This window comes from Rhinolophus ferrumequinum, chromosome 4 (genome assembly GCF_004115265.2).
Source record: "Rhinolophus ferrumequinum isolate MPI-CBG mRhiFer1 chromosome 4, mRhiFer1_v1.p, whole genome shotgun sequence".
NCBI lineage: Eukaryota > Metazoa > Chordata > Mammalia > Chiroptera > Rhinolophidae > Rhinolophus > Rhinolophus ferrumequinum.
In genome coordinates, this window is record NC_046287.1 from 52,292,704 (window position 1) to 52,319,180 (window position 26,477).

A 26,477-nucleotide genomic window follows, 5' to 3' on the forward strand; every position below is an offset into this window, starting at 1 on the left:
GTCATTTTGAGTGCCGTTCCTTGCTTACGAATTTCCAGTGGCTTCTAGGCTCACTTGGGATGACATCTGAAGCCCTTGTCCGGAAAAATAAGACCCTGTGATGTCTGCCCCTATCCTGCCCCACTGCAGCCAATTTTGTGATCTCATCTCCCATTTTTCCCCTCACACACTCTTCCTGAGCCACTGCATTTTCTTACCTTTTCTCAAAAATGCTTCACCTTCTCCTCCCTCACAGCCTTTTGCACATTTTGATCTGGATTCTGCAGCAATCTCTCATTTACCTTTTTCTACTCAAGTGTCACGTGATTAGAGTGACCTGACCCATCTGCCTGAGTGTCATAAGAGATTTCTAAAGCCATCCAGCTGCTTTATGTTTCTCTCTCTTTAAGTTTTGAATGGAATAGTTGGAATGTAGTTAGGCATTTATCTTCAGAGACTCTTTTTTCCTATAACCTAATTGCTATTCATGGGCCTCCATAATTTTATCATTCCAAGAGTACTTTCTGTTTCTCTATTTTGTGCACCATAGATAGTGGTCCCAGGAGCGCAGTATTGCCCTCATCTGGGAGCTGCTTAGAAATGCAGATTCCTGGGCCCCACCCCACACCTGCTAAATCAGAGACTCTGGGAGTGGGCCCAGGAATCTGCTTCAGCAATCCCTCCATGTGAATCTGATGCATGCTGGAGTTTTAGTTAGATTCTAGTGGTTCTCACTAGAATCTAACTAAAACTCCAGCATGCATCAGATTTGCTGGGCAGATTTGTCACACTTACTCATCGGTTCACTGAAATTCTCTGTCCAGAAGACAGAGATGCTAAACACTACACAATCTATAGGACAGTGACAAACAAAAATAATTGTCCTGTCTCAAATGCCCCAGTAATCCCTATGGGGAACGTGATGAATCTGGTCTAACAGAAATGTTGCCATGCCTTGAATATAAAGGTTGGCTTCCTGCCCCTGTGTGTGTTTCCTCATTCTGTTTCTTATCCTTATCTCCATCTCAAAATGTCTACATCCTATTCATTTTTCAAGGCCTGAATTAATAGTTCCTCCTTCAGGAATCTTCCCTGATTTCCTACGCTGAAAGAATAATACTTCTCTGTGCTCCCATAGGCATTTTATCCATGGATCTAGAATTATTAATAACTGCCTTCTAATATAATTCTTAATATAAACGTCTTATCTTCTCAACACAACTCAGGACAGGATTATGTCTTCAATTACTTTCTGTCCCAAGCAGAGTTGCTGGTTTGTGATAGGCTCATAGTAGAAACCTCTTTTCCCTTTCTTCCTCCTTACACTGTTGTAGCCCCTGAGCGCAAGAAACACAGAGCACTACTGATTGATTTAGCAATTTCTGCAAATATGAAGAAAAAAAAAAAAGGAAATACCCGCATGTTACAACCTGTGACCAAACTCTCCTGGGAAGCATCTGCAAGCAAGAAATCTGTGTCTGATAAATGAGCCGCTTCATGCAGAATTGGTGCATGATATAAAAGCTATAATTCCAGTTTACTCCAGCTGAGTGGTTCTGGAAGCTAATTTTGAATACCCTGGGGTAACATAAATTTGACAATTGCCTCTATTTCCTTGTCAATTGAAAATAATTCTATAAGAAAACAAGATTACCTTGTTCTGATAAAATGAAGATCATGAACACAATTTTATGTCTAATTTGATTTTTAGAAAGACAAGGCTTGGAGTTAAACCTGAGAATTTAGGGTCTCTGTGTTCATCCCCTGAATTTCCTTTTCAAGTTGGAAAAACAGTAGGGACTAACATGCTTTATGTGTTTGAAACTTGGGAAAAGTTAAGATGGATTGCCTTCTTCAAAAACACAGAAAGGGTATGTGAACTGGATGACAATAAGTTACAATTTGTGGGGATTTTCTTTTACTGTTTTTCACCTTGTGGGATTGTCTTAAGCAGGAAAGGTACTGTATTACTCTTCTTGGGCTGCCAACAGAGTGCTACAGACTGAGTGGCTTAAACAACAGAAATTAATTTTCTCATGGTTGCAGGAGCCAGAAATTCCACATCAAAGTGCCAGCAAAATCTGTTTCTGAGGCCTCTCCCTGGCTTGTAGACAGCTGCCATCTCTCGTGTCCTCCATAGCAGAGCTCTCTGGTGTCTCTTCCTATAAGGATACCAGGCCTATTGGATTAGGGCCCCACCCTTATGACCCCCTTTAACCTTAATCACCTCCTAAGAGTGTTACAATGGAGCTTAGGACTGTGACATGAATTTTGGGAGGATATTGTCCAGTCCGTAATGCGTTTATTTTGGTTGATTTCTCATTTCAAGGAGCCTGTGTCAATTTGGTTTCACTGCAAAGCAGACAGCAAAATAAGATTAGATGTGCAAGAGATTTTGGGGGAAATTCTTGTAAGGAGAAAAGGGGAAGGACCCAGAGGAGGCTGGGAGAGCCTCCAGAACACAATGGTGGTGTGACCAGTTGTGTTAGTTTGCTTAGGGCTGCCATAACACAGTACCACAGGCTGGGGGGCTCAAATAACAGAGATTTATTTTTTCACAGTTCTGAGGTCTAGAAATTCAAGATCAAGATGTCAGCAGGTTCAGTTTCTTCTGTGGCCTCTCTCCTTGGCTTGCAGATGGTCACCTTGCTGTGTTCCCTCATGGTCAGCCCTTGGCTCACGTGTGTTTTGCCCTAATCTCTTCTTAGAAGGGCACCAATCCAGTTGGATCAGGACCCACCCTAATGACCTCACTTTACCTTAATTACATCTTTAGAGACCCTATCTTGAAAACTAGCAACTCAAAGATACTCTTTGTTTCATTAAGTTAGAAGATTAAACAAAAACTCCTGTGGGAGGAAAAAGAAAAAAAAAATGAAAGACTAGGCAAGTTAGATAAGACTAGAATATTATACATATATGCCAAGGATTATTTTAATATGTGAAATATATTGAACCAATTTTTATCTGTATAATAGAACATGATCACCTGTGTTCTACATAAATTTTTCCAGATATGTTTTTGTAAACTTTGTTGTACATACAACATCAATTTTTAAATTGAACTACCTGAACTAATTCTTCTGATAATTAGCAGTGACTGTAATCAGGGAAATTTAGACAGTCATATTTGCCCAAAATACTGGATCTCTCTTTCTCTCACATTCACATGCTCCCACTCACGAAATCATGTGGTAAAATACCTTGTACATTTGGGCTTTTGTATGTGAGAGGCTTTAACCTAAAGCTTTCTTCTACTTTTGTCTATTGTAATTTCTGGTTGACCTTGCTGATGGAACATCTATTTCTTCATCTTCTCTGTGGTAATCTGGTAGTTCTATCACTTGGCTCAACTGTTATACCATTTTACATTTCCTCTATCACTACATCTCATTGCCTCGCTATTGTCGTCTCAGTTCCTTAATCCTGTAGGGATGTCACTTGTCTGTTTCCTTTTAACTCACTTTTTAATCCTTTCTTTAATCTCTGGCTAGCTGCCTATCGTCACTGTCAGCTATACTCTAGACTGTAGCTTCCAATGTATTAAACGCTTCAAAGTTGCTAAATCTTTTTGATCTGATACAAATAAAAAATACTACATTTTTCTTAGTTTGGGGCTTAAATGTTTTTTTTTTATTACACATATAGAATCCCTAGAGAAATTTTATTATTAATCCCTTTTTTTAAATAACTTTGGGTATATAGATGATAATCTAAAACATTTTTTTGATGATTTGAAAATAAAAGTTCTACTGTAGTACAAAAATAAAACTTCTCATAACCTGAGGAGCTCAGGTTCAAATACAGCAGACAAAACTTTGAAGCAATGATGAATAATATATGGGTCAATCAGAAATTCTGCACGTTGTTTAAGTAACTATTATAAAATGGTGTTTGTTAGAAATAAATAGATGGTAGAGGATTTATAATCTAAGAAAATGAGATAGGATTGTTTAACAAATGAGGCTGGACAATGGGTTAATTTGGAAACAGAACAATCAATTTGTAGTTTTTGGATGACTTGAAGTAGGGAAGGGGCAACGAGTTGTATCAGATTTTCTTAACAGTTCTTTTTCAAAGTACACATTCCATCCACCTGTGGATTTTGGGGAGTTCCTCTGGGTGGTGTGGTACCCACCATGCTGCTGCATCACCACCCAAGTGATGGGCAAATAGGATAAATGTAATTTAATTACTTTATTTAAGTTTCTCTCTTCAAGTTGGCAGCAAATCTGAGATTTACATAACACTTTGCCTCCAGTGCTATTTTGAGTAACACAACATCAGTGTGACCAAATGTCAACTCATTCCACCTCTGTGTTATTAACTATATTTGTAATCTACAATGTCCCTGAAAAGATTTAAACTTTTTCTTGAAATCTTTTCTTTGTAAAAAGAAAACTCCATTTAGTAGATAGCATCATAGTTCCAAAGGACATATTCTGAAAAGGTTTGAAAGTTGAAGGGCGGAGGAGCGTTTCAGTTCAGGTATATTAGTAGTTCTTCACATTGCTAAGTATCATAAAGCCCCAATCACTACTGCACTATTAAGTAACTGAGTATTTTTATATGTCCTGACTCATCATTCTCTTCTGTTTGTAGAATTATAATTCTTATTGTAATTGTAGGTTCTGATTAGTTTAACATGACAAGATAGTAACAAATTATTATTTAAACAGACTTTTCAACTTGTTTTTTCACATGTCCAAATTAGAATTGACTTATAATGTTTACAATATCTAGGTGTGCAACATATTGGCGTAGTTCTGTTTTCTGCATATTTTCAGGTAACTGTTGAACAGAATAGACTCTTGGGTAATCTAAATAAGCGTGAAGCTCAGGAAAGAGTTTTGACTCTACTTCATTTATTCCTCACAGCAAATTTGTTTTGTATATGGTCTACCAATTCTTTGCCTATTAGATTATATTATTTTTAAATAACCAGAAGAACAGCATGGTCTGGGCTGAGTAGTATAGAAAAATAGAGACATGACTTTTGCAGTCCACACTAATAGTTGGTTCCATATTTGATGGACAGAAATAGGACACAAAAAGCACTGAAGTTATTACCATTGTCACATTTCTGAACTTTTAGGAAAGCACACTCCACATGGACAAGATCTTGTTTTAGAGGTTGACTAGATGACAACACAGGAAGCACCCCTTTCAGGACAAATACAGATTTATTTTTAGTATTTCTAAGTTGATTGAAAGGTGCCACTTCCAATAACAACATTTTGAAATATCCCTCAAGCCTGACTCATTTTACCATTTCCTCTGACTCTTTTTTACCATCTCTTTACATTCAATAATGAAATTTTAAACAAAGAACATCATGAATCAAATATAAATGCTCAACATAGATTTAAGGTAAATCAGACTTGGGCACTAGGATAAGATTTCTCTTTAGTAGCTACTCTTTAAAGAATTATATCCATCATGCATGCCTTATATTTCCTTGACTTTTTCTAAACTAATCAAAACCTACGATTATAATAAGATTATAATTCTACAAACAGAAATGTCTTCAGCACTTCTGAGACTAAAGGAGGCATTTGGTATTCATCAGCGAAAGTCGGAGCACATAATATTGGATTTTAAAAAATGTTTAAGAAATAAACTGAAAATTGCTTAATTAAAACAAAGCATTCAATGTGCAAGAATTTTAAACTGTTGATTTTGCATTTGTAGGGCAGTTTTTTTATGTGAAGACCTAACACGGATAAATTTTTCTGGCAACTTCTGTGGTCATGAGTGGTCTGGGATGGGGTGCGCTCACTTGATTTTGTTGAATGCAGAAGCCTCTCGCAAGTATTGAAACTGAAATTGATAATTTCCTGAAAGGTAGCATTTATCTCTCTTCCTTAATGTGTCACAAGGCGCAAATTTTTCTACATGAGCTTCTCTGGGGATAACAGTTATAAATGCTTAATGGGGCATATGTCTGAGTAGAAAAGAGAAAAATATACTGATTAGTGAGACTCAAAAGGAAAGGTAGTTGAAATAGGAATGTGCAAATAGGGTGAGGTACAACTAAGAGCATGTGGTTTATTTGAGGCTGAGTTGAAAACTGTAAGAACTGGTGTCCATAATACTGAGAGGACTTAGACAGCTATATTGAATCATTCTGTGTGACCAGAAACTATGAATTGAAAACTAGTCTCACTTGTCATTCTAGGGGCTAAACGTACATAGTTTTGAAGCATTGGAAAAAAAAAATTCTAAACGAATATTACATTGGTTTAAGAAGTTTATAAAGTTTAAGAACAACACAGTTAAGGGAATAATGGCTTTTTATTTTTATAAATTACATCTAAAATAAAACTTGCCATTTTAATTATCTTAAAGTACACTAGTCAGTGGCATATAGCATATTCACCGTATTGTGCACTCATCCCTACTATCTAGTTCCAAGACCCTAGTTTCATCACCCCAAATAGAAATCCCATACACATTAAGCAGTCACTTCGTTTTCTCCACCCAACCTCAGCCTCTGACAACCACTAATCTGCTTGCCATCTCCATAAATTTTGCTATTCTTGATATTTCATATAAGTAAAATTGTATAATATGTAGCTTATTGTGTCTAACTTCTTTCACTTAACCGTGTTTCCCCGAAAATAAAACTGGGTCTTATATTAATTTTTGCTCCAAAAGATTCATTAGGGCTTATGTTCAGGGGATGTCATCCTGAAAAATCATGCTAGGGCTTATTTTCTGGTTAGGTCTTCTTTTCAGGGAAACATGGTAGCATGTTTTTTGATGTTTATTCATGTTGTAGCATGTACTCCATTCCTTTTTATGGTTGAATAATATTCTATTTTATGGATTTAACACTCTTTATTTCCATTTCATTGGTCCTATTTCCATTTCTTTATTTCCATTTCTAGCCTGTCAGTGCCACACTGTTTTGATTACTATAGCTTTGCAGTAAGTTCTGAAAACAGAAAGTGTGAGTCATCCAATTTTATTTCTTTTTTTCTTTTTCTTTCTTTTCCAAGATTGTTATGGCCATTCATGATCTCCTGTAATTCCATGTGAATTTTAGGGTCAGCTTTTCCTTTTTCTGCCAAAAAAAAAAAAAAAAAAAAAGAGTTTTGATAGGGATGCATTATGGCTTTCTTCATAAAAAAAATCCTGGGAAATGAAGGAGAAGTTTACCATCTCATGTCCCCTTTTCTCCCTTGGGTAGGTATTTTTGTTCTCTGATATTAGTTGTAATTGGTCGATTTACCAAAGAATAGTTATTACTTAGTAACCAAGATTTTGAAATGTCAGTGCTCATTATTTTAACAGTAATATAGCAAATTTTTCAATATAATCCTTTATTATGAAATAAAACACAATAAAATTGCAAAAATGTGCAATTATGGTTTATCAAAAACTGAACAAGTAGATGAAAGAATAAGTGTTCAGAATGAAACCTACACAGATACACTTATCCGATTTCCTGCAAAGATATTAGTGCAATGCAGTGGCATACAAAAAAGAACAAGTATTGAAGTTATATAACATAAATTGACAGTGCATTATATAGAAAGAAAATAAAAAGTGAAGCATATATTTATACTGTATGCATTCTGGATTCACTATTCCTGCATGAAGGTCTGAAGAAGTATGATGCAGTTAAATTTACGCTGTCATGACACTGTCACTTTGGGTCTGTTCTGGAATATTTGCAGAATTAATGATTTAGAATTGTTTAGGTACAGAGGCCATTTCTTATACCCAACAGGCATATATACCACAATAATATATGTTAGAAATTCTATAGAACAGATGAGTTTGATTATAGCCTTTTTTGAATATCTTTCCAGCTACATATCAGTGAGTTCCTTGAAGGGGAAGAGGAGGAAATGGGTTACAAGAATCATACAAAGATATAAATGGCAAATAATTTTCAAAACCAGATTCAGGATATTTAGCCATTGATTCGAGAATTACAAATCCCTCTACTATATAATTATTATATTTTTAATTAAATTTATTGGGGTAACAATGGTTAGTAAAATTACATACTTCACATGTACAGTTCTGTAATACATCATCTATATGTCACACTATGTGCTCACTATCCAGAGTCAGTTCTCCTTCCATCACCATATATTTGACCCCCTTTACTCTCTTCTACTATTCCCTCTCCCCCCTTACCTCTGGTAACCACTTGTTTGTCGTCTGTGTTCTCCACTAGCAGTCCAGTAGATTATAAACTCTATGAAGGCAAGATTTAAAAGAAAAATTTTCCCTGTCACACCTCCAGTGTCTAAGATAGTGCTTAGCGCACAAAAGATATTCAGTGGATTTTTGTTGCATTAGTCATAGTTGCACAGCTGGGTTGGGGTTGGGAATTTGAGTCAGCCTGGCAGTGGGGCTCTTGGCCCCCAGGCTCAACACCTCCAGAAATCTTAAACCCATGCACAGTAATATGAAATTAGCCTTAACTTCCCAAAGCCTGGTAGGTCAGTGTGGCTAAGGTGGCCTTAGCCCACTTGATTCTCTGGTGCACCTTTAGTTCTGGTTAGCCTGTAGTTCTTTTGCTAAGTTTGGAACTCTAATGCAGCTCTGATCCCATACCACAACTTCACAGGTCTCCTTTTCCAGAAGAGTGGCTAATAGAGTAGCACCTTTGAGTGTCCCGTTGATGCATGTGGACCTGATCCAAACCAGAAGCAACCACTTAAGGTGTGACTGAGCCACTCACCTGAATATAGATTTCAGGCAGACACTCACTGTGAGCTTCCAAACTTATTAGACCCTCTTATGACCTTTGCCAGGCTGGCATGGACACAAGCTAAACAGCCCTTTGGATACTGATTTCCACTGCTGCCCACCCTTCCCAATATTATAATCACCGATGAGGCTTGACCTTAAAAACATGTGGCTAGCTGGCCACAGACTTGACTAAATTGAATTTGAGAATTTGGTGACAGAACCTGAGCATTTTTTTTTTTTTTTTTTAAGTTCTACTAGCTGTTCTAGCTTAATGAAGGTTGAAAATCATAGCTCCGGGCTCAGGATGTGTTCTGGCCTGAAGCCTTACCATCTGCAAAGACTGGACCCTCTCCGCTAAGATTACCCCACTAAACCAAGGTTCGGGTTTGCTGAATTTGGCTACATATGTATTTATTGAGAACAAATTATGTGTTCTCAGGGATACTGTGGTACACGCAGCAGTAGGGGCCAAATTCTCAGTGGCAAATACTGGGATAAGATCTATCATGAATTGATAACTTCAGAAGAAGTGCCATTTTCTTCTGAAAAGATAATAGAAACATCAATTTGAAGTCTTTTAAAAATGTAGATGTTAGAATTTTCATAACAATTGATAGTCCTCTAAGAAATGCTTTCAATGGTATATCCTATCTCATCACCATGTGAATAAAGAAGGAAAGCAGAGAGCAGAGATATAGAAATTACTTTATCAACACCACAAAAATATCTATTTGCACAGGAATGCTGTTAACATACAGATTTCCTGCCCTACATAGAACACAAATTTTAAGCCAATAAACTTTATCAACACCACAAAAATATCTATTTGCACAGGAATGCTGTTAACATACAGATTTCCTGCCCTACATAGAACACAAATTTTAAGCCAATAAACTTTAACTAAAAAAAAAACCTCTATGAATGATTTAAGGATTTTTTTTAAAAATAGATTTTCCTAGTTTTATACTTCTCAATCTATCTTTCACTATTGTCCACCCCTTCCCAGACAATCTCCACCATGAAATTGGAATACTGCGTTCTGTATATCTCCTTATGTACTGTGGCCCCCTGTAGGGCAACAAACCATTGTTAAAGCTAAAATTTTTCTCCCCCAAAAACCAACTTTTGCACCTTTGGGGGCTATTTCAAGCCCCAAAGGGGCCAAGTTATGAATTCATGATAGATCTTATCCCAGTATTTGCCACTGAGAATTTGGCCCCTACTGCTGCGTGTACCACAGTGCCCCCACCAGGTTATTCAATGTAACTTTTTATTTAGAAATAAAATCAAACTTACAGAAAAGTTGGGAAAACAATACAAAGAACTCCCATATACCTCTCAACCAGGTTTACCAATTGCTAACATTTTAGTGTATATTATTGCCTTTTTCCTCTGTCTAGAAAATGCCTTTTGCACGGCTTGTAACTAGGACAAAATTTAGAACCCATGTCTATGTTTTCTTTTACTCTTTTCTTTCTTGATGTTAAATGTAAAATCGTTATGACTACAGACCCACTATCATCTTGAGAATTATATGAGATTGCTATGCAATCAAATGGTCACACTGGTTCATATGATGCAAAAGCATTTATTATCATCAAGTTGCTGTCACTAATGTGCTATCTGTCATCAACACAGGTAAACCATGGTGATATCTAGAGACTTAAAATAAATGCTGATTACCAGGTGGGTCATTGGGTTTGGTTATTGTTGGTCATGGTGGGGGACATTCAAGGGGACAACCGCCTGTCCCAGTAAAGCTACTTAGCAAAATTGTGTGATGTATTTTAGTTGTTTTTACCCCAATAGCTGAAATTTAGAGACTGAATGTTTCTTTTTAAATATCAAATCATCTCGATGGAGCTCTGTGGCAGCTTGATGATGAAGCCACAAATATACAGTACATGCTGAATCAGTTCCAAGCAGTAACACTATAAAAGGAAACCTAGGCTTCATTATTCTGTTTAGTCCCCAGATGGCAGTTTTTCCTTCGGCTGTTTCCTTGCAGATTTGATTGTAACAGAAAGACTCCAAGTAGTGGTGCCCTTTCACTTGACTGGCGGTAATTTGAAGCATGTTGTTATAAGGTTGCTATGAACCCATATCTTTTTGGACAAAGTGTTTTAATCTAAATTTAGGCAATTTCCCACAAAGGTAGTAATTCTGAGGACATTCAAATGGATTTTGATTCCTGTTGTTTCATTAGTTGAGGGGTGACCTTCAACTGTCTTGTGACGTGAGAGGTCAAATGTCCTACTGTTTTTCTTGGTGAAGAACACAGTCCTTGGAGTCATACTGTGCACACTTCCGGTCTAGATGCACCAACCTACTGTGTGGCTTAAGACATTACATAATCTATCAGAGCCTCAGTGTCCTTACCAGTAAAACAGTGACCATTATAGTATCTACATTGTAGAGTTGAGATAAAGTAATTATTATATTTAAAGTACTCAGAGCTGTGTCAAACCCTAAGTACATAAAGTGCTCAGTGTGTGTTAGTTTTATAAAAATGTGCCCCCTTCTTTTTCAAAATTCTTTGTTATAAATGAATTATGCAAATTGTGTTTTCTCCATAATATCTTTATAACTAGGTTCCTTACCATATCTGGTTTTTAACCCTTAGCAGAGGCATAGAATTTAGCTCACTCTGCAATGTATGTGCTGTGTTTCCATGAAAATAAGACCTAACCGGACAATCAGCTCTAATGCGTCTTTTTGAGCAAAAAATAATATAGGACCCGGTCTTATTGTACTATAATTTAAGACCAGGTCTAATATAATATAATATAAGACCAGTTCTATAATATAATATAATATAATATAATATAATATAATATAATACCGAGTCATATTAATTTTTGCTCCAAAAGACACATTAGAGCTGATTGTCCAACTAGGTCTCGTTTTTGGGGAAACACGATATGTGAAGAATATGGTTTGTTTTTGTTATTAATAGTTGATTTTATCTTAATGTTGGGTCACCTCCCGTAGTATCCAGGGGCAAACCAGTCAATAGCCAGTCAATAGTTCTGATTTAGTTCTATCTGATTATGTGAACAGCCGTTTCAGAAAATAGTTCTTTCTAAGGAAAAAAAATTGCTCAAATTGTCCCCATCCCTTTTCTCTGTAGGCTGATGTCTGGTCAAATGAAGGAAGGGCTGGGGCTTATTCATCTCTGTCACTGTGGTAAAGACGTTCTTGGGTGTAGTGTCCTTATTATCCTTGGACATTCTTGGACAATGTTCCTCATCCATCTGGAGGCCACACCCTGTGATATCCTGGAGCCTACCCTACAGCCCCTGAGAGCCAATTGTCCAAATTTCAGGAATTAGTGAGTTGGTTGTGAAATTGTTAAAACAAAGCCTATATTACAAACTAAAGCATATAAACTTACAACTAAGTGGATGTTATTAAAAACAAAAGTAACAAATACTGAAAGCTCATCAATTCCTAATTAGTTTACTACCCTTTTCTCTCATTTGTGCTCTTGAAGTTATTTACATCTATTGTGTTTGTATGGTGGAAATGTCACATAATTGTGAGCTGTGTCACATCTGTTCCTGACTATGGGTTCAGTGACATCACATTGGTAGCTTGAAATAAAGCATGGTGGGAGAATTATACCACAGAAATTGTAACTGCTACAAATCAGAGCTTGATTTGTTGTCTTAATGATCGTTTATAATTGATGAAAGGATGAACTAAATATTAATGATGCAGTCTATATTTAAAAATGTGTCATTGCCACTATGGTGTGAACAGCACAAATGTGATGAAATATGATTACATTATCAAAACCTATTATTTGATTCAGCAAAGATGTCACTCAGGTCATTGATAAATGAGTAATGTTCTGATATACTTCATTGTTTCACTTTAATCTTACTCAGGAGTCAGGAAACTTTTCTGTAAAGGGCCGGATAGTAAATATTTTAAGCTTTAGGGGCCACAAAAAGTCTGTGTTGCACATTCTTCTTGGATTCTGTTTTGGTTTCTTATTTTTTTTTTCTTACATACCCTTTAAAAATGTAAAATTTGTTCTTAGTTCAAAGGCTGTACAGAAACAGGCCAGGGCTGGACTTGGCCTGCTTCCCATAGTTTCCCGACCCCTGGTTCTTAGTCATCAATGTCAATGAAAATATCAACCAATACATCAAGGTCACATTTATTAATCTTAACCATAGATTGTCTGTGGATACAAGGGTTCAGTAAAAGTCATCAAAAGCATTCTGTGACAATTAATTGGCTACATGGAATTTATAATAATGAGTATTGTATATTCAATTATTATTTGTAAATTGTGGGCTATACCGCCTTTATATCAGTAAAATGTGTAATGAATTCATAAACACTTACCTATCCGTCCATCTATCCATCACTCCATCCATCCGTCCATCCATGTGCTCATCCTCCCATCCATCCATCTTGACATCTCGATTTGTCCTGGAGCTTTCCCAGCACACATCTGTGGCCCATCCTGCTCCTGTGGAGATTACTCATTCATGTTCTGCATCTTGTAAACTGGTTTCCGTGGACTTGGGGGCTCAGCCTTATGTTGGCTGTCAGTGCTGCCTTAGTCCCCTCTGCAATGTGCCTCTGATTCCATGAAGTCCAAGGCTGATTAATCCATTCCTTTTTTTAAAAATTAATTTTACTGAGGTGACAGTGGTTAGTAAAATTACATAGGTATCAAGTGTTCCATTCTGTAATACATCAACTACATATCACATTGTGTGTTTACCACTAAGAAAGCATAGGTACTAAACTTATGGATGTTGGCTTCATAGAGGATTTTGTGAATTTGACCTCAAAGGCAAGGGAAGTAAAAGCTAAAATAAATGAATGGGGCTATATCAAACTAAAAAGCTTCTGCACAACAAAAGAAACCATCAACAAAACAGAGTCCCTTCTTAATCTCAGCACAACGCCATGCACCCTCACTGCAGCCACCACCCCATGGGTGATCCCGAACCTCCATGCAGAATTTAAATGGAAAGTAGGAGCAAGATACCCCATTGCCTCTGTGGTGACTTCTGTTATTTTCTTACCTCAGACCACTGGAACAAATCCACTGTAGACTGGGGATCTAAAACAAACATTTATTTCTCATAGTTCTGGAGGGTTGGAATTCCAAGAGCGAGACTCCAGCAGATTTGGCTCCTGGTGATGACTAGCTTCCTGGTTTACAGATGGATGTCCTCTCATTCTGTCCTCACAGGGCCCAGAGAGGGAGCTCTGGATGCTCCATCTCCTTTTAAGGGCACTAAAGGCCTCCATCTTCATGACCTTCCTCATTGCCTCCTAATTATCTCCCCAAAGCTCCTCTTCCTAATATTGTCAGTCACACTGGGGATTAGGCTTCAACATATGAATTTTTGTGGGATGCAAACATTCAGTCCATAGCACTCATCTAATGAATCTTTTCCTCCTTTGCTTAAAATGCTGTGGTCCTCCTGGTTGGCGACAAACTAACTTCAAATCCTGCAGTGTGGTGTACGTCGTTCTCCGCAGTGCATTGCTCCAAGCCATTCCCCAATTTCCCCTCCTACGGGACTGTTCACTGCCCGCTGCTCATCATTCTTCTGTTGCCCTATACGTTGTCCTTTCACTCCCTTTTCCTGCATGATAAATTGCTCACTCATCCTTCAAGTGAATATTGCTAAATTTGCATTGCTTATATTCTATACTTAAATTCAACATTTAATAATCAGAGGGTTGAGAAAATTTAGAATAAACCTTGAATATGGATTCTATGACACATTATTATGGGGTTTTATGACACAGCAATTATACTAATGGAAATCATTTAGTGATCTTTACCAAGTGCTAGGAGACATGATAAGCATGCTACATATTGTGCCTCATTTAATTCTTGTAATGCCCCTATGACGTGAGTCCAACGATTATTCATTCGTTTACTGACAGAAACCCGAGGCATGGAGAAGTTTAGCAGCTTTTCCAGTGGGGACAGGCCTTCTACTTAATTAAATCTGTCTAACCTCAAGACCAGGGTATGACTGATTTCTATTATGTGTAATTCACTACACATGGGTGTGGTGGATTGTATGTAAAAATATGATGGCGTTTTACGAATGTTTTAACTAATACAATATAATCTGCCTCACGCTATATTTGTAGTGAGATCACACTTGTACAAATGCTTTGCTATAAAGACTATAAAGTGTTGATATTAGTTAATTCAAGATGAATAATTTCATTTGCTAAACAAATACTCTTAGGATAAGAGTGCTATATATCTTCAAAGGAAACCATTGATAAACATATTTAATGAACTTTCGGTTGTCTTGAATAGACTTCTTAAAATTAAAGGTAAAAAGCATGTGAGGGAACAAGAAGTGCATTCATTTATTATATGCATAGAGAGACGTGGAGAAATAGAGCAAGAAATAGCATGTACATACCACGCAACAGGGTGTTTCTCAGAAACAGTGAAGAAAAGAAAGGCAAGGATCTTACTGTGTTATAAGCCATTGAGTTGGATCCAACTCCAGGGATCATATGAATGAGTGTTGTCCACCATGTACTGTCCTCACCAGCCCTGCTCAGCTCCTGGAGACTCACGTCCATGGTTTCTTTTATGGCGTCAATCCATCTCGTATTTGGTCTTCCTCTTTTCCTGCTGTCTTCTATTTTTCTCAGCATTATTCAGTTTTCCAAAGAACCCTGCCTTCTTATGATGTGCCCTAAGTAGGACAGCTTCAATTTTGTCATTTTTGCCTCCAGTGATGTTTCAGGCTTATTTTTGCTCTAGGACCCACTTAGTTCATCTTTCTGGTGGTCCAGGGTATCCATAGAAATCTCTAGCATTATATTTCAAAGGAAAAAGACATCTATCAGCCTTCTTTACTGTCCAACTTTCACATCTGTACATAATAATTGGGGATATGAAGGTGTGGATTATCTTAACCTTGGTATCTGATGACACATCTATGTTCTTGGTGATCTTTCCTAATTCTTCCATTGCTGCCCTTCTAAATCTCAGCCTTCTCTTGATTTCTTGGCTGCAGTGTCCATTTGAACTCATGACTAAAGCAAGTTGGACAAAATCTTTAACAATTTCAGTGTCTTCAATGTCTACCTTAAAGTTTCATATTGCTTCTGATTTTTGTCTTCTTGATGTTCAGATGCAGTCCTGCTTTCTTCTTTCATTTTCATTAGAAGCTGTTTCAAATCATTGCTGCTTTTTGCCACTAAGATGGTGTCATCCGTGTCTCTTAAATTATTGATATTTCTTCCAAGGCCTTAACTTCCAAGGACCTTACCTTCCTGAATTTTTATCCTAATGGCAGAGAAGGAAGATACCCAAGTCAGCAAGTAGATGTACCACGTGATATCAGGTTATAGTTGATCCTATAAGAGACATTTTTGTAACAAACTACCAACATTAGGAGAATTCAGGTTATGAAAAGAAATTCTTAATTGAAGGAAGAATATTATCACAGGAAAGTCATTTAGTAAATGAGTAGATGTGGACATGCTTCTATTTAGAAACTGCTTTCTGGGGGAGAGCTGGAGTGAACAGGTGTAAGATCAAAGAGTCCAACCAAGTATTGCCATTTGTCAGGTAGAATGGGAAATGTGTTTGGCTTCTCTGAGGAGAGAGATTTGGACAAAGGGCACTCTGGTTTTAGGACAGGCAGTATGACGAGCACACGGGTCTGGATGTGGGCTGTCTTTACTCTTACCACATTACCCCCATGTCGGAGTGGCTGATCTGCCTCCCTCTTCACACCTATTGCACACATTATCAAAGAGATGGCCTTCCCCGAGAGGAAACTGTGCAGGACTAATGGTGTCTGCCAAGACCCATGACACCTTTTGTGATATGCAATTAGAGTTCAGGAAGATGGTAACAGACTGGATATTGGGACACATGAAAGATTTAGCGTGCCACTGAAAAAAAGGTACATTCAGGTAATATTCCAATGACAGAAAAATATAAAGGAAAGACAATATGCTCAGGGAAGTATGAGTTTGAATCTGAGCCATTTTGTGCGGTTTGTGTGTCATAATGGAATAAAAGAATGACTGTTGCTTTAGTCATATTTTTGTGGGAAATGCATTAATGGCTTTTCATTAAAATTATACTGCTATTAGCCATGGAAACCATTATAGCACTTTGGGGAATTGATGAGCCTCTGTATAAGGCTAGTCTTACAGCCACTGTAAGAGCAGAGAATGTAATACTATTAATCTCCTAATGCCTGTGGCAGTCCGTGTACCTGCCGTGTTTCCCCGAAAATAAGACCTAGCTGGACAATCAGCTCTAATGTGTCTTTTGGAGCAAAAATTAATGTAAGATCCGGTCTCATATTGTATTTTATTACATTACATTACATTACATTACATTATATTACATTATATTATACCTGGTCTTATAGTAAAATAAGACCGGGTCTTATATTAATTTTTGCTCCAAAAGATGCATTAGAGCTGATTGTCCTGCTAGGTCTTATTTTCAGGGAAACACGGTACTAATTGACCTTTGCTGTTCAAATGGAAACATAGGTCACCTTCCAACTGTGTATTTGTTCTGAAAATTGGCATATGTTTTCATCTATTTGACATTAGTAATTTAGCTGCAAAAGGCTTTTTCCCATAGTGCTTTTTGAGAATTGGCGTAAGCACTGCCAAGGGGTAATGACATGAATAGAAGTTTAATGTTCCAAATGTCAACTTTTATTGTTGTACACCAAGGGGTCCTAATGAGTTTAAAACACTAAAAATTAAGGAAACTAATACCTATATGAACCTAGTGAACTCATTTCTTTAAATTTATTTTTTGTTCTATAAAGGATATATAAACTAGGCACTTTGAAACAATGAACTGTAAAAATTTGTTCCCCATTTTGAATAATTTGCGTGGCTGTAACAGGTGATTACGTTGACAAATCGTGGGGTAAGTATCAGTGTGAAGAGAAATGATGCCGATTGTAAGTGCAAGAAATAAGGTCAAATGGCAATGAAGGTGTCTTCTTTGGCTTCCGTGGTTGTTGGCATTGTAGACATTGATGAAATGCTACCACATTTAGTTCAGGGTGTGGAAGAGAGATGCGCTCTAATTCTCTTCTCCGTTTTCATTCTTTCAGCACTTCGACTCCTGAAGGAGGGAGCAGACCCCCACACTCCCGTTTCCTCAGGAGGGTCCTTGCTCCATCTGGTAAGAATTGTAATGACCAGTGCAAGTGTGGTGACCCCAAGGAAAAGGAGAATCGCTTATGAGCTCAAAACTCAGTAGCAAAATGTACATTTGACAAATGATCAGCAAAATGATGTGTTTCAAATTAACATGTGTGGATAATAATAAATTAGCATTTTGTAATTATTTTCATTACAGTTTGTAAATAATCTGCAGCAAATGGAGTTAGAGTCTCTGCCCTAAAGAAGATGCTTTTGAAAATGAATAGTATTCAACAAATAAGCAAGAGAGTATTGTATCAATTACAGAGTATTAGGCAATCAGTCTCTCTTACATTTATAAGTTGTCTTTATTGCTTCAGTGAACTTTATTATTATACTCCGCTTGTGGCCCCGCTCATATAAATGTCAATAAAACTTATCTACATTCTTTAAGAATCAAAATGAGAATATTAAATTGATAAGCTAGATGAGAAACACTTTACTAACTCTCGATCCAACGTAGATATATTTTGTTTTTATACTGTTAGCCATAGGTTGCGAGGTAAAGATGAAGAGAAAGATGGAAACTGAAATAGATATAAGAAAAAGGTAGTGAGTGCTGCAGATTATGAGCTCAGTGCTGAGTCTCCTTTGCCTGGAGTTACTGAATAAATAAAAACAAATGAAAAATTACAGGTTGCCAGAGAGACAAAATTACAGGGTTTCAAAATGACTTAGATACTTTAAAAGGCAATTTAGCCATTGAAAATGTCACATGTGAGTAGATTGCTGTGCAGTTCGCCCTACCTTTTAGGCATTCCACATTAGGAAGCCTATGCTTTATCAGCACCATAGCTCTAATTATATATTCTTAGATCAGTGTCTTTGAGAAAAAGGCGGTATTTGTGTCTGTGGGGCATCCAGAATAAGCTGTAGATATTGTTATGATTTCCCAGAGTTTCATTTATTTAACTCAATTATTATTCATTGAGTACCAGACTCTTAAATGTAGATTTCTGTAGGACAGTTCTCTTAAGAAGTGCCACAATAACTTTTATGTTGGAGATGAACAATTCCCACTTTATTACAGATAGATACTTGAGAAACATAAGGCTTTTTAAAAAAGTTTTAGTACTTTTTGGCAAATAAAATGTTTAGCTTTATCTTTTTTTAAAATAAATTTTCAACAGACACCTCTAAATTTGTCTGTTTACCTATGCTTCATTAAGTAATTCATGTATCAAACCTAAGGCAGGTGTCAGGTACTGTTAGAGACAGAGAGGAAATACTGACAACAAGTAAAAGTATCAGTACCCAAGAGTTTAGACTCATGAGGATAATACAGATGGAAACTCAGATTAAACTCTTTTTTTTTTAAATTAAAATTTATTGGGGTGACAATGGTTAATAAAATTACATAGGTTTCAAGTGTACAATTCTGTAATACATCATCTATGTATCACATTGTGTTCTCACTACCCACAGTCAGTTCTCTTTTCATCACCATATATTTGACCCCCTTTACCCTCTTCTACTATTCCTCCTACCCCCTTACTCTTTTAAAAAAGCATGATATTTATGGAATTGAAAACAGAATCACATAAGCTTTGCTAAAATGCTACCCAGGATTTTATTTCATGGCCTTTAATAAATGAGCCATCGAGGAGGAGGACCTTCTGTTGCTAATAAAACCCTGTTGAATGGAGGGTGAAATGCAAATTCTTTTAATTTGGTCCTTTGACAGCAGCAGACCATAGTGAAGCTTAAGTGAAATACACTAGAAATAAGAAATATTCTTTCTTTTACCTGTGAATTCTAGTTTTAACATAAAGACAGTGATTTAAGCAGTGGAATTCCATGCAGCTATTAAAAATATTGAGCTACATGGATAAGGGCAACAAAAGCAAAAATAAATAAATGGGACTATATCAAACTAAGCAGTTTCTACACAGTAAAGGAAACCACTGACAAAATGAAAAGACAACCTAGTTACTGGGAAAAGTTATTTGCAACTGATATATCCGATGAGGGGTTAATATAAAAAATACAGAGGGTGCCAAAAAATGTATACACATTTTAAGAAAGGAAAAAATCTATTAAAATTATAATAGTCAATATATACCAATAACAAAATATGTGAATACAAGTCACATTTGACTTCTGCAATTACAAGAGGTGCTCAAAGTGGCTACCATCACCGACCGTCCAGACACTTCTGATTATGGCAAACTACTGCTTGAGCAATGTTGATCAAAGGGTCTATTTGTATACCTTTTTTTTTTTGGCATCCCCAGTATATAAGGGGTTCATACAACTCAACATCAAAAATGAAAACAATCCAATTAAAAATTTGCGGAGGGTCTGAATAGACTTTTCTCTAAAGGAGACACACAGATGACCAATAGACATATGAAAAGGTGCTCAGTGTCACTAATCATCAAGGAAATGGCAAATTGAAACCACAGTGAGATATCATTTCACACATCAGAATGTCTATCATCAAAAAGCAACAAATAATAAGTGTTGGTGAGAATGTGGAAAAAAAGAACGCATGGTACACTGTTGGTTAGGTTGTAAATTGATATAGCCACTGTGGAAAACAGTATGGCGATTTCTCAAACAGTAGAACTGCCATATGACTCAGCAATTCCTCTTGAGTGTATTTATCTGAAGAAAGCAAAAACATTCATTTGAAAAGATATGTGCACCCCTATATTCATTGCAGCATTATTTACAATAGCCCAGATATGGAAGCAACCTAGGTGTCCATCAATAGATGAATGGATAAAAAGGATGTGTGTGTGTGTGTGTGTGTGTGTGTGTGTATGATGTGTACACACACACACACACACAATGGAATGTTATTCAGCTAGAAAAAATAATGAAATCTTACATTTGCGACAACATGGATGGCCCTAGAGGGTATTATGCTAGGTGAAATAAGTCAGAGAAAGACAACATATAATTTTTCTTATATGTGGAACCTAAAAACAAAACAAATGAATAAACTAAACAAAACAGAAACAGACCCATAGGTACAGAGAACAAACTGATAGTTGCCAGAGAGGAGAGTTGCCAGATAGTTGCCAATAAGAAGTACAAACTTCCAGTTATAAAATAAATGAACAATGGGGATGTAGTGTACAACATAGGGAATATGACAATAATATTATAATAACTACATAATGACAGGTGGTTACTAGACTGATTATGATCACACTGTAAGGTATATATGACTGTCAAATCACTACGACGTTGTATAATTGAAACTAATATTGTATGCCAACTATATTGTAATAAAGTTTAAAAAATATTCAGCTATGACAGATATGCAAATATGTACAAGACATATTGATAAATATCAAAAGCATCTAGAGAATAGTATATGTATAGTTCAATCAGATAGATTGATGGGGAAGTGAGATATATATATATATATATATATATATATACACATACACACATATATAGCTATATACACACGTATATACGTATATATACGTGTGTTTGTGTGTGTGTGTGTGTGTATGTGAGAGAGAGAGATACATACATACATACATACATACATACTTTTTCATCAGCAGGGAAATTCTTGAAGACTAGACACATTTTTAACAGTGACTCAGTTTGGGGGAAGTTGACAAGGTCTATGATTTTTACTCTTTCTTTTATACAATACTTTAAAATCTTAAATAATAAGCATATGTGTTTCATATAATAAAAGAAGTTAACACAAAAATAGTTAGGACTGTTTTTTTATTAGAAGCTTAAATTCTAAATGTTGTAGATCACTTTCCTACTCTTACAAGAAAACCTGATGCCCTTTATAGGGCTGATCTTGGGCTTCACTCTACATTTCTCTGAAGTCTCAGGAGCTGTAAGAAGTAGCTATAACCAGCAACTTACTACAAGAGAGGTGGCTCAAAAGCTTAATATTTTTTTTTTTAAATTGAGGAGTAAATAGCATATTTTGAAGAGAGGCAGAAAAGTAGGACACTAGAGAAAATGTCTAAATAAATATTTTACAAACACCTTCTAGGTGTTGACAAAAATGGTCACTATGTGGAAGCTGTCCACACTTTGCCCTGCCCACTCACACCAGATCCTCTGGGCATCGACCATGTAACTCCAACCTCCTTTACTTTTCCAGAAGAGAAAGGGCCAAAGCTACAAGGGTACATTGGCGATAAAATTAATCATACCCTCCATGATGCTGTTTCTGGGGAATTTCTTGGGGGATGTGAAATTGGAGGTATCCATCCAAGATGGTACAACAAGAAGCAGGGAGGCAAATAGAGGCACAAAATGGGAGCAAAGGGATGATGTCAATGAGAGAAAGAGTAATGTATGGACTTGAGGAATTCTGGGAGACAGGTTGATTAAGAGGCTTGGCCATTCAGAGCTGGCTTCCTGGGCACGTGGTCCATGCAGTCATACAGGGCTTTGTGCTTAGAAGGGCCCATGCTTTGTTTCAAGCTCCGCTGTGATCATTTTGAAATTCATTTTTTAAAAAATTTTATTGGGGGATATTGGGGAACAGTGTGTTTCTCCAGGGCCCATCAGCTCCAAGTCATTGTCCTTCAGTCTACTTGTGGAGGGTATGGCTCAGGTCCAAGTCCAGTCACCGTTTTCAATCTTTAGTTGCAGGGGGCCCAGCCCAGCATCCCATGTGGGAATTGAACTGGCACCTTTGTTTTTGAGAGCTCATGCTCTAACCATCTGAGCCATCCTGACACCCTTGAAATTCTTAATAATTTTTGAAAAAGAGGCCCCACACTTTCATTTTGTACTGGGTCCCACAAATTATGTCACTAGCCCTGATTGGCACTTTGAGAGGTAGAGGATAGTGACTAGAGATGCTGTGACACTTGGCTCCATACTGCAGGTGGAGATAACGGGTGGTCTCAGAGTTCTGTTGAGGGTGATAAAGTGGCAGTTCAGCCTTTTTTCTGGTGCTATAAAGTGCCACCAGACATTGGTTGAAGTGATGGAAAACAACCTGAATTGGGAGGAAAACATACTAACTTGAAGAAAATTCTTTTTTAGGGAGAATTAGGTTTACCATCTAACAATAATATTGTAAGAATATGTAACAGGAATGTTCAACGATCATAATGTTTTCAGACAAGTGTTATTAGAAGGTATTTATTGCTGTCAAATTATTATTCATAATCCTCTGAAATGTGAGTCTAAAAATAACATTACTTGAGAGGGGTGATAGCACTTCTAACACTGTATCTAATTAACTCTTTTTTTAGTAAAAGACAGTGAAAAACCAAACCGTGGGTATCTTTGAATTATAAATGTGGATTCCTGAGGTGCAGGTTGAGGATATCTTGACAGGCACAGAAGGAGGGGTCATATCCTTGTTGATTATGCAGTGAACTAGCCAAAAGATATGAGAGTACACTACAAATTACTTCCTTACGAATTTCCTAAAAAGAAATGGATCCAGGCCCCAAATTCTAAAAGTTTATTAAGCTTTCATACTCTCGTCCGCACCTTCTCAGTCATTGTATCCAAACTTGCAGGTACTGTGGACCAGGTCACAGTTCATACCATCAGGGCTGATAGTAGTGACCCTTTGTCACAGTTACACATGATGCGAAGCATCAGATAGGCAAAGAGCTTAGTTCAAAACTGAAACTAATCCCTCATACTTTATTTGTTGACTTTGCCCCAAGGGCTTCAGTGCATCCCAATACCGATGCCTGCTCATATCTTCCTCTACATGGAACTGACACCATGATTGTGCATCGTAACTTATTGTATGTTCTTGAGGCTATCTGGTAATGGAGTAAGATATGAATATTCTTCAATGACTACGTATTATGATTATGAACCACAATTCATTTATCTCATGTTTTTTTGGTGAAGTATCAGTTGAAATCTTTTACCTAATTTTTCAAATTGGATTGTCTTCTAATTACTAATTTTAAAGGTAATTAAATCATAATAAAAACATAAATATATTCACGTAGTCCCCATTTCCATGCTATTCATCTATTCGATGTTAGTTTGTTTGAATTTTTTCCACAGCTCACTGATGCTCTGTTCATTTAAGTCATTTTTCTCTCTGTGTTTCATTTTGTATAATTGATATTACTGTCTTTAAGTTCAATAATCTTGTCTTCTGCAGTATCTAGTCCATCGTTAATCCTGTCCAGTAGTATATTTTTCATCCCATCCTTTGTTTTTCTCATCTCTAGAAGTTAAATTTGAGCCTGTTTAATTACCTTTCCTATTTCTACTTACAGTGTTCAATAGTTCCCCTACCTTTTCAAACATATGGAATGTAGTTAAAATAACAGTTTTAGCCCTCAGATTTGCTACTTCTAATAGTTGTATCACTTCTGAGTTGGTTTCTTTTGATCACTTTTCTCCTCATTGTGGGTCCTACTTTCCTACCTTTTTGTATATCTGGTAGTTTTTTCTAGGATACTAGACAGAGCAAAATTTGCCTTGTTGGGGACTGAATAGTTTTGTATTTCTGTAAATAATCTTGGGCTCGTTTTGGGTCACTTAATTTATTTAGAAATAGTTTGATCCTTTCTGAACTTGAATTTAATATTTGTTTTAGGAGGAAACAGAGCAATGTTTAGGGCCAATATTTTCCCATTATGGAGGCAAAATACATCTGGTACACTACCATTGTCCCATCAATTATGAGGATTCATTCCAGCCTGGCTGGTGGAAAGCGGCACTATTTCTGGCAATTTATGAGCTTTGAGTCCTCTTCCCTTTCAGGAAGTTCTTTCTCTGACCTTGGGTCGCTTCCTAGAACTGATCATGACAGCAGAATACTTGAGGGGAGTATCTGCAGATCTTTGATGTTCTCCCTTTGGGTCATTTTGCCCCCTCTGCTACTCTGTTCTGTGCATTCCAGCCAACTTGGTCTCACTGGACCTCCTCATGAGTGGCCCTGGTTGGTTGGGGTTCTCTTGTCTGTGCTGTAGCTTGGGAACTCCCTCAAGGCAGTAGCTGGAGCAACAGCAACATTAGGGCTGCTGTGTTTCCTTCCCAGCTCTCAGAGGTCATCCTTTGTGTTTATTTAGTTGATTTAAGTAGGAAAGTAAATATAGTCGCTGTTGCTCAAAAGTGGAAGTCCTCCAATGAATTGCTTTTAATCCAATGAATAGGTGGATACGTTGGTATGACAGAAGTTCTGGTGGTAGCATTGATTTGTACTTCTTTTTGAGAGGGAAGTCTGTTCTACACACCCAAATATTATAAAAAACATGTATCCTACAACCCAGACATTTTACTGACAGGCATTTAACATACTAATAGGTTTTTTTTTTTTTTTTTTTTTTTACTAATTCTATTAATATGTATTTGACATTAATGTAGCATATGATACAAATATGAAAAAGGCTTATACAAGAGCTGAATAATTTTCCGGGCCCAGTGCAAAATGAATATGTGGGATTCTACAAAAGTGATTAAAAATTCAAGAGGACGACAGCAGAGTATTAAACCAAGTGAGGATGCATCTAAGCACAACTGTATAGATCATGCACCATGAAGCCAGCCCTGACTTATACAGACATTAGGTGGGTGCAAAAGTAATTGTGGTTTTTGCAATTATTTTTAACCTTTTAAACCACAATTGCTTTTGCACCAATCTAATAATATTAATATAAGTTCTAGCTATAAATATTAAATGAAAAATAAGAACAAAGTAAGTTCCTGAAGGTTTTGATTTAGCATATTATAAAATATCTATAAAATACAGTATTTGGAATCATTAAAAGTTTTGTTAGAAGATTGTTTAATTATTACAGTTAACTTACAAGAGAGCATGTTGTCTTACAAGATAGTGCATAGTGTGAAGGCTACCTCTGAGAATGTTGATTGATGATTGATGAAGTTAGAAAGGCTGTGAAGGGTCTTGGCTGTCTTGGATTAAATAAAATGGTGAAATTTTATTCTTTTGGCAATGGCAAACTGCATGTTTTACAGCAAATGGGCCATATGATCAAGTCTGTGTTTTACAAAGATAATTCTGATAAATAAGCCAAGATTTTCTAATACTAGTATCTATAGATGAGGAGGACCCAAGTAGTGAAATTTTTTTTTCCTTTTTTTAATATCTGCCCCTTTTTTCTTAATTTTCTTTCCACTGTCCATGGACTCAATTTCCCAAGTTTTATATATGCCCTTTCCTTGTAGGTTAAAACTTAGGAAACATGCATGCATTCTTTCCCAGATTAGCTCCACCTTTAAATTTCCAAAATTGGTATTGAAGTTTTCTATCCATGGAAACTTGGAATAAACCTTATCATAGTTTGTTATAATATTATATTTCCTTTTTTTCTTTCTTTCAGTGTGCTCGGTATGATAATGCCTTCATTGCAGAGATCCTGATTGACAGAGGGGTCAATGTCAACCACCAGGATGAAGATTTTTGGACACCAATGCACATTGCCTGTGCATGTGACAACCCTGATATTGTCCTGCTCCTAGTGTTAGTAAGTAAACCAATTTAGTTTATTACCATTTGAAGATTTGATGGCATGTAAAAGTCTACATAATTATCTAATAATATTTCACAACATGTAATACTTCACTTGAGAAAAAAATATGTGAAAATGTCATGACTTTTTTTGCCTGGAATTGTAAGATAATTAGAGATTAGGATTGTG

General features: G+C 36.6%; 1 protein-coding gene across 3 annotated transcripts in view; it reads left to right on the forward strand.

The window, feature by feature from the left end:
- The window catches only part of MYO16 (myosin XVI), a 550,393-nt gene that overhangs the window by 158,561 nt on the left and 365,355 nt on the right, over window positions 1–26,477 (forward strand). For all 3 annotated transcript variants that reach the window (XM_033105065.1, XM_033105062.1, XM_033105063.1), the window contains exons 3-4: window positions 17,802–17,872; window positions 26,160–26,303. In XM_033105065.1, coding sequence (XP_032960956.1) covers window positions 17,802–17,872; window positions 26,160–26,303 — 215 coding nt within the window. The remainder of the gene's footprint in view (window positions 1–17,801; window positions 17,873–26,159; window positions 26,304–26,477) is intronic.